General features: G+C 42.4%; 1 protein-coding gene across 1 annotated transcript in view; it reads left to right on the forward strand.

The window, feature by feature from the left end:
- The window catches only part of CCNY (cyclin Y), a 233,661-nt gene extending 227,095 nt beyond the window's left edge, over positions 1–6,566 (forward strand). Inside the window, exons 9-10 of the mRNA XM_030321264.1 lie at positions 226–388; positions 4,216–6,566. Of these exons, the coding sequence (XP_030177124.1) occupies positions 226–388; positions 4,216–4,332 (280 nt within the window). The 3' untranslated portion in view covers positions 4,333–6,566. The remainder of the gene's footprint in view (positions 1–225; positions 389–4,215) is intronic.
- Positions 6,567–10,003: the final 3,437 nt, after the last annotated feature.

The following is a 10,003-nucleotide window of genomic DNA, read 5'->3' on the forward strand; positions in this document are numbered from 1 at the left end:
CCTAGTTAATCAGGCCTCATCCTTCTGGGCACTTGATCATTCGGCTTTTAATACCAATTTAGTGGTTAAGCTGCAACTCTGGTGTCCAATCAGGCAATTAATTAGATATCTTTTCTCCCTTGGAGGTTGCAATTTTCTGGAGTCTGGTCTCCAGCGGCTTGCCTTTGCGGGCCATGCAGCCTGGTATGGCAGCTAAACATGTGCTGTTTTGTCTTTGCTTTGCAGGAATGAGCTAGAACGACAGTTTCTTGAATTGCTCCAGTTCAACATCAATGTTCCTTCCAGTGTTTATGCCAAGTATTATTTTGATCTTCGTTCTCTGGCAGAAGCAAACAACCTGAGCTTTCCCTTGGAGCCCCTGAGCAGGGAGAGGGCTCACAAGCTTGAGGTAAGATGCTTCAACATACTGGGGTTTTATGCACTATTGCAGATGCATCATCTTGGTACCATGGAAAGTGTGAAGTCACAATGCTAATTTTTCCCACTATGTGTTGTTGTAAAATAAGGACAAATTACCCTCTATTTAGAGTTGGTCAATTCATACTATATAATTCATACTATCATATTTTTAATAACCTTCTTAATACCAGTTTTTATTTGATGTACATTGATTCTATTCTTGAAATCTTAAAAAAAGAGACCCAATTCTTAAAAAAATAAAGTCACAAAAAAAGTATTTCTTGACATGCACTCTTATTAGGAAAAAGATACCAGGTGGCCCTAATGATTGGGAATCCCAAAAGGTTTGATTCTACTTTTTATTTTTTATTTTTTCAAAATATTTTCTCCATAGCCCAGTGAGAGCTGGGGCCAGCATCATTGGTATTGGTCTGGATTTAGGGCCTTCACTGTTAAGCAGTATGACTTTTGTAGCTCAGCTTCATATTTGCACCAACCTCTTCCCATCTGACTATTTGATTGGATGGAAAGTAGTGGGGTGATAAGAAGGACCACTGGTGAAGCGCCTCCCTCCAGAGAGGAGGGGCTGAGGCCCTCTGTAACTTCGTCCTCAAGCACTGTTGTGTCTTATTCCGTAGAACCTTTGATCAAAGCAATGGATGGTATAATCATGTCCCAAGCTTGGTGACACCCAAGAGGTCTGTGCTGCCTGCCCCATTGTCCAGTCTGAGTGAAACGTTATCCCCTATTCAGTACAGGATCAGGATGGCCAGAGTGGTCTAACAGGTTTAGCTATGAACAAAACAAAGTGTAGAGGTAGTGGGGAAGAGATCATTATGGATTGCAAACTTAACAAAACAAAAATTTTAACTAAAATTGTAAAAGGTAAATAATATGCTAATCCCCAGAAGAAACATAGTAAAACTATGGAAACAACTGAATGCAGAGCACTGCATTTAAAATAAAAAGCCAGTGAGGTTTTCAAAACTCTGCCACCTGCTGTAATTGTGTACAAGCCATTAGGATGCAACTTCTCATTTAAGTCTTCTTCCATTTCTCTTGAGCAAGAAATGGAAAACCCTTCCTCTGAAGGATATGCTCCAAGGCAAATGTTGTCAGACTTTCACGAGCACACATATGAAATAGAATTTGATTTCACGGTGCATGGGAGCCGTTTCAGCCTGGACAGCAAGCAGGCTCTGGAAGCCCTAGTGCCCAGTGGCTCCTCTCATGCCAAGGAGAGGAGCCACTGGTCTGTGGTTCTCTGAGGGACAGTATCTTGTGTTGCACGTCAGCCAAGTCGTGGGCACACAGGCTGAGACTGGAGCAGTTGGTGCCTGCTGTTAACTCCAGCAGGTTATCCAATTGGGAAGAGGGAGCACTCGCCTGCTCCTGGGGCCAACTGCTCCATGGGCTCGCTGGGCGGAGGAAGTCAGTAGTCCTGACAAGACTCTCTTCTCTCAAGAATCGGAGCTTCCTAAGATGCAGGCCTTCCCTCCTTTGTAGGGCTGGACAAGGCACCATCTGGAAAAGCAGTTGGCATGCCTTTGAAATAATTTTTAAGGAAGGAGATTTCATTATTTTCCAGACTCCAGCATCCCTGTTAGTCCATCTGGTTAGCAAGCCTGAATCCCGTCATGGAAAGCGAGGAGGAGTGAGACATATTAGAAGTTGCTGTTACCTGAAGTTCTGTGCCTGCTCAGATGAACCGCCAAATGGCTGACTTGACATGTTAGTTGCAGGGTAAAGTGTAGAAATAAGAGCACACCAGGAACCAAGGCAAATGCAAAGTGGTCTTTTCATTAGCCTGGTCACTTCTCTTTGAAATAAATTAGTATCTCTGAATGCATGTAGGAGATGGGAGTAAAGCAAAGAGCTTGCATAATGAAATCTAGAATAAGATAGTACATTGCAAATTCATTATTATGGTGTAACATTCAGACCCATGTACTGTTTGTAAGCTAAGAAACAACAGATGGTAATCACAAAATGTTTAAATAAATGAAAATTATTTACTTTCAAAAATCATTGCTCTAATGTCTATAAAGAATCTGATTTTGTCTTTGAGTATGTCACCTATATTATGTATATGAAATATATTTCACATGAGGAATTCTCAGTGCTATAGCCCTCATTCATCTGTCATTTGGAGGAAGACATCCTCAGCTCCCGTCTCTCCCCTCCAGTCCAGTCCATTCCTCCTGCTGCCACTGGAGTTGCTGTTCTAAAGTGCACTTGGTGGGTTTTGGAAACTAAACGAGAATCATTTTATTTTGGAGAATAAACAAGAATAAACACAGTACCCTGTGTTTCCAATACTTTGAGCATTCCCTGTTATGTGCATGCCTCTGTTATGTGCATATCTCGATTGGAACTCACACATCCATTTGACACGTATTTACACATACTCACTTAGGGTCTTCTGATACTCGACACTGGTTACCAGGCACCATCAAGAACAAAACTAACAGAACCTGCCCTTTTGGAGTTTATATTCTGCTGGGAGGACACGGACAGTAAACAGTAAACATAATAAACTGGCTAGTATGTTAGAAGGGGAGTAAAATAGAAGAAAGGTGGGGAGTTGCTGTGGTCAGTGGCCTCACTGAGCGGGCCGTGTTTGCATGAGGACTTTAGCATGGGACGTCTTAGCCTTGCAGAAACCTCCAGGCTGAGGGGAGAGATGCTGCAAAACCTGCAGCTGGGAGCAAGCTCAGGCTTAGGTGATGGGGGTTGAGGGGGCCACAGAACAGGGTGGGTGAGGCCAGGAGGGAGTTTGGGAGAGGAGATCGCAGAGCTAGCTAACGGGAAGGCAGGGAGAGCAGCTGGAAGGATTATTGTTGTCCTTCCTGTGAGAGCCGTCATGATGTGGTCAGGGTTGGCTGCTTCTGTGCCTTTGTCCCTTGATGGTGACCCCTTGGCAGGTGGGTACTGTGTCTGTCTCCCTGGCCCCTGCATCATCCTTGGCCTGTTGCTTGAATTGTATACAAGTTAAAAGACTTGATGTTTGCATCATCGGGAATGAAGTCAGCTCCACCCCTGGGTCGTTCTGACAGAAGGGAAGGTGAATGTGACTAGGACAAGACATCTGGGGTGGTGTGAGCTGGCTCAGCCTTTGTCATCACCGTGCCCTTTACCTACACCCAGCAGCAACCCTGAAAAAGCCACGACCGGGCTCTGAGCCCCAGGGAAGATCTAGCCTTGCTCTTGGCTGAGGCCTTCCCCTCCAGAGTCTCACTGTCCTCATCAAGAAAGGGAGGACAGTGTGGATTGTGCTTTCATTCCATGCTGCTCTGGGCCCCTCCTGGTTCCCTTCTTTATCAGTCATGTAGAGTTGACTCAGACATCTGGTCATCTGTGCGGACTCAGTCTCCAATAAATGACTACTGTCAAGTACTGAGCTCTGTTCCCAGCACGGCCCATCATGAAGCCCTGATGCGTTATGACAGCCTCGCAAGGGGGGTGCTCAAAACAGGAACATACCTGGGGTCACACCCCCTTAAGCTTGCTCCCCAGGCCACACTATCCTGTAATTTTTTCACATTTTGAGATGATTTTCTCAACTAGACTGTAAGCACTTTGGAGACAGGGCCTGTGTCTGCACTTCTGTAATAGCCCCCACTGTGCCGGGCACAGATCAGGGCCACGAGGTGTGAACTCCGCAGGGCAGGACCTCCTGTTGGTGTTTTTCCTGACTGTCCTCCATGCGCAGCGGTGGTCAGGGGTGTGGAGGGAGTGAGGGGCTGGCACTGAGGGGACAGTGGCGCCTGCTCCGGAGCCCTCCCTGACCTGCCTTATCTCTCTTCTGCCCCTCAGGCCATCTCGCGCCTCTGCGAGGACAAGTACAAGGACCTGAGAAGACCCACGAGGAAGCGGTCAGCGAGTGCTGACAATCTGACTCTGCCGAGGTGGTCCCCGGCCATCATCTCCTAACCGTGGGGGTCCCCATTGGAGGCCGTACCATCCCTCAGTTTCTCCTTTAGTTTGAGAAAAGATAGACTTGGGGTGGTTTTGTTTTTGTTTTCCTTTCCTTTTCTTTTTTTAATTCATAGCTCTGTCAGGCTGCCTTGATGACTGCCTCCAGGCTGCGTGGCCCACACGCAGCAAGGCCTCGAGGGAAGTGAAATCAGTATTCCGGAAATCCTGTTTCATGCCTTTCCCGTCATGATTAACAGCACTTCCCTCATGGAGGAAAAGGACTCTCATCCTGGAGAAGGAGAAAAAGGGAAAGGGAAGTCGTGTAGAGGCAGGGAAAGGGTTAAATGGCTCAGCCATTTCTTAAGTCCCCATCTGGTCAGTAGATGAATACGATGAAAAAACACAACAGTAGGTAACAAAGTTGGATGTGCATTAAAGACAAGAGTGCTGCGTTTATCACCTCCATTTGGATCAGTATGTTCTGTAAGACTTCTTGCATTCCTTCTAGCTGCTTTTTTGGGATTTGGGGGATTTTTGTTTGTTTTTATTCTGTTTTGGTTTTGGTCCCACAGAGCAGAGAATATAGTTTGTACCCATCATGGCACAGACATCCAAATAAATAGTATTGGTTGTTTCTCTCTGCACTATTCCTGTGAGCTGTCTTCTGAGCTTTCTTCCTCACAAGTGGGATGCGCTTGTTTCATTTCTGTATACCTTTATTATATACAGTTTTTCTCCAACGGTGGCAAAATTAACTTGACTGTAGTGCTGAACCAAAAGTATCCCTTTCCCTTCTTATTTCCTCACCCCAAGAAAATTCTAGATCACATGGGTGCTTGTGCCTTCCAATTTTCTTGCAGTTTTTTTTTTCCTATCTGACCTGAAGTCGTAGTTACAAATCAGTCAGACTTTGTGAACTGAAGGAAACAATGTGCAGCAGAGGGTATCCTCTGGTTGAAGTTTTTTCCAGAGTGCTAGGTGTTTGCTTGAAGTTACTGAGTAGGAGCCATTTCTGTGTACCCCCTGCCCAGTTCATTCCTCTACTTCCATGTCCATTGTTGCAAGCAATATTCTTCTCAATTTTTATATGTTTACTTTAAATCAAAGTTAGTCTATTTGTATAAAGTTTTTTAAAAATCTAAAATTAAAAAAAAAACAAGGGTGAGGGGTTATTCGGTGGGAAGATCAATGAAGGGCAAAATGTTAACTATTAACTGAGGTATTTTTCACAGGATGATTGAATAAAAAAAACTCAACTTGCATTTTCATTGTGGGTGCTTAGAGAAGTTATACAAAATTCAAACTGTGAAGGTTTATGCTTCATTAATTATGACCGTACTTTTTTGTTTTCTGACTTATCCCTAATTTCCTTATGGGCTAGATAAGAATCTTTTATATCAAGTAAAATAAAAAGGTTAATGATAGAATATCAGAGTAAATTTGATATTAAGTCTAAGAATCTGAGTCAATGAAGCATATACTGCTTTGGGGTTTTGCGTATTTCCCTGGGTCACAATGACAGGTTTCTAAGTTTTTTCCCATTTCAAGTTTCTGCGAGGCAAATGGCAGCAGATACTCTGTGTTTCACCTTTCTCCTCTGTGAACTTGGAAAACTTTGGAATCCTATTCGTCTTGGGTACCCTAAGGTCATGTGCGCAGACAGGCCTACTCCTGATGGAACGTACTTTGGAGATGGAGGGGATTCAGAAAGTTGAAATCCCAAGATCCCCAACCCAAATGTGCTAGGTCCGGTTTCAATGAAATTTGTATCATGTGTAAACAACTGTTTGGACCAGAAGTATTGTCAAGTTGTTTCTGGCCTAAACTTCCAAAAGCAAACAAACTGAATCTGAAAAGTTAATTATCTTTCCCTTGTGATGGTGTTGATATACTCTGTATGGGTACCAAAATTAGCTTCTCTCTTCAAGTAAGAGTTGGATTTAGAACTTTAACTAGAGATCTAAAAATGTAGAAAATATCATTTTATATTCCCTAATCTATATAGCTTAAAAAGGGACATATTTTCTTAGCTGAATATGAATACCTCTCAAGCATAAATTAGTTCCTCTCATGTAAAGTATCTTATTTTACTGATCCATTTCAGGAAAGAGGTTCTGCTGCCTTTAAAGCAGAAAGCTTATTTTTATCCCTTTTATTTGAATGAGAGAGATTTGAAAATTGAATTATGTAAATATTTCAATGCATCTGCTATTATTTTGTGGAGTTTATTAAACTACTTTAAAAAATTGTATAGTCTATTTATTGTATGTATGTACATACAGTCTGATAACTTAAAATTTAAAGTGGATTCCGTAAAACCTGACTCAGTCTTGTTTAGACTATTGAATATTGTTTTAGCCTTGTGCACTGGACTCTACCTCTGTATAGGAAAATTTTCCATATTCATTAATAAGTATTGATCTGTATTAATTGGTTATGTTTCTTGCACTAAGGATTTTTAAAACTCTGCTGTAAGTGTAGATTTTAGTTTTACTTTTGCAGTATGAATCACTTGACACATAGGTAGATACTTTAGGTTTGTTTATTTTATTTTTCTACATGATGATGAACACTTAAATTTTGTTCTCTGGTTTGTTCTAAGTTTGCCAAAAAGAAACCCCAGCAACACCCAGTACAGTACCTATTGGCAAATCATAGTGACTGTAATTTGTTTGCAAGGTGATTCGATGCCCTACAATTAAAGCTGGATTGCTATTTAGGACTACATTGTCTTAGTGTAGTTTTTGAATGGACAGTTTTCATCATTAATAGAAGATGAAGAAAACTACACATTTTGTTGACTTTAATTTTAGATTTGACTTAACAAAGTCATTGGGAGAATAAGTACATCCCAGTGATTTTTTTTTTTTTTTAATTTGTTTTACACTTTCTTAACTGGGAAAAGGGAAAGAAGTCAGGGATTTAAAACCAAATTGGAGGGCAAGGTGGGAGATCCTACCATGATCCGAGATGTGTTCCTATGCCTTAATGCACTAGGTGAGGCCGGTGTCAGAGCCTTGTACCCATCGTCTGGCTCCTCTTCTGGGCTGGCTCTCCCGAGTTCCTACTCTTGGTCTTTGGCAGGGGCATCTCCATCTTGGGGTTTCCCTTGGTTCTGGGGATTTTGATCCTCAGCTTAACTGCAAAGCAGAATTTTGGGAGTGAGCGATTTTGATCCTTTCCAGCTGCTTTTGGTAACCTCTCACCTGGGGCCATATTTTACAGCTTTGAATTTTTTAAACAATAAAATATAATTCCTGGTTCATTGTAGGTACTTAATAAGTGTTAAATAAATAAATACATAGAACAAATAGTGCCTTCTTGCTGCATTTTTTTTGAATATTATGTTGAGATAAAATTCAACAGGTTTTATAGATGCTGAGTATGAACCTCTTCTTTGCAAGAGCAATGGGAAAAGTGTTACTAGTCATGGAAGTCTTGAGCAATTCACAAAAGTATCAAGCACCTCTTAGAAACCTCTAATTGAGATATTGCGTGTCACTTTTGTGTTGATACCCTATTTTGTATTAATGACTTTATCTCCTTTGACTTCATTGGAATCCACATCTCAAGACTGTGTTGGGTGGATCTTAGAGACATGGATCGTCTTTTGAAAGGCCAACCAGAGGGAGCCTGTATTGTTGAAAAAGAGAAGGAAATAAGAAACATACCCTCAGGCTGAAATGGGAAAAGAATACTTAAGAAGATTTATTTCTTAAACCATATGGGAATGCAAGGAAAGTACTACACACAACTTCATTAAGATCATGATTTGCTGTTGCTGAGTGTAGAGCCTTCTAAAGCTATTGCATCTAAACCAGATGCTCCCTTTCTACCCCGCCCCTGCTTTAGGGAGCTGCAGAAATGTGCTTGCAGTCACAAAATGGGTGATGGAGTGTGGACCTGACCAGTTCAGCTGACTTCCTTTCCGGTCTTCCTATTTGATTTTCTAAGTTTGAACTTATGAAGGTGCTGAAGGAATACTGAGTCACTTTCCGTTCGAAGCTTCAAGAGTTCAGTGATCAGCACTGAAATGGTCTGCTTTTATTCACATCTCTAGACTGCAAGTCTTTGCAGGGTTCTGTGTGTCTGCATTGCTGTGGGTCTTAGCGGTGAGCACTCAGGTGAGGATTTGTTCCAGCCTCTGTGCTATCCGTCGTAGGTCTTTGTAGAAGGCCTTCTGGACGGACCTGTGACAGTAAGAAATGTGCTCTGAAATACCTTACTGAGTGGTGTTTGGATTTTACAGTTCTCTCCAAGTTTTCCTGTGTCTTTTAGTGCCTTGATATAGGTACAGGTCTTTAAAAACTTGGTTTATATAAATAAGTTATTTGAAATGCAGGATAGTAGAAGGGCATTCCAGAATAATTCTGTGCCCTTCATTGTTTGGATATGGATAAAGAGCAACTAGCATATTCATGAGATAGGGTTCTTGCCATACAACAACTGGGGAGAATTATCTCCCCTTGTGTCGGTCATTTTGACTGCAGGTGACCTGCTCATGAGGTTAGTCAGAAGTACCAGGCACCTGCTGTCCACTAGGCATTGCACACAGTGGGAGTCCATCAGGACTAAAATCTGGCCCCTGTCCACGTAAAGCTGAATTGATTTGGTCTGGATCAGTGGTTCTGACATGACAGTAAAGAAAATGAGACACACATTTCATCCTGTCATGAGCATGAAGAAGAATATCTAAACCTGTTTCTGGTAAGAGACCTGTGTATGAGGGGCTTCTTGAACATCATTTCTTTCCACAGACATTCGTGGAGTTCTACGATCATTCAGTGTTACAGATTGGTATGTTGTGAGGTCCTTGAAGCTAATGTGATTGCTACCAAGAACATGGAGGAGAAACCACTGGAAAATAAGAATTTAGTAAAATGGCAGTTATAAGGTCACTGTACAAAAGTGATAGTTTCCCTAGTCACCAGCACTAACCAGTTAGAGAATACAGTGGAGCAAAGATGCCATTCGAAACCATCACATTATAACCTGAGAACAGAAACATCAAATGCTTATGATGGCCAGTACAGCTTTAAGCATGTAGCACACTTTAATTCATTGAATGCTTATCAGTTTCAAGGTAGCTGCTGCTACTCCAGATGATGATGATGCTTAGGCTTGCAGAGGTGGGCCCACAGTCAGAGAGTTGAGCCAGGACGCCTGACTCCAGAGCTTAATTTTAACCAGCCTGCTATATGGTCTTTTACTGCCTTCATTGGGGAAGAAAACCTGTCAAGAAATGTGTTCTAGTCTTCCCTGCCCCCCAACACACACACATTCATGCCATTCCAAAACCTGCAAAATGACCTTATTGGGAAATGGGGTCTTTGCAGATGTAATTAGTTAAGATGAGGTCATATTGGATTAAGGTAGACCCTAAATCCAATGACTGGTGTCCTTATAGAGGGAGATTTGAGGGCACTTGGGTGGCCCAGTTGGTTAAACATCCTGCTCTTGATTTGGGCTCAGGTCATGATCTCACTGTTTTGAGATCAAGCCCTGCTCTCAGCACAGAACCTGCCTAGGATTATCTCCCCCTCTCTGCCCCTCCCCTGCTCGCTCTTTCTCTCTCTCTCTCTCTCAAAAAAAGAGAGGGAGATTTGAAGATACATAGGCCTAAGGACAGCATCCGTGTGACAACGGAGGCAGAGGTTGGAGTGAAGCAACAACAAGCCAAGGAATG

Source organism: Lynx canadensis, chromosome B4, assembly GCF_007474595.2.
Source record: "Lynx canadensis isolate LIC74 chromosome B4, mLynCan4.pri.v2, whole genome shotgun sequence".
In the NCBI taxonomy this organism is placed as follows: domain Eukaryota; kingdom Metazoa; phylum Chordata; class Mammalia; order Carnivora; family Felidae; genus Lynx; species Lynx canadensis.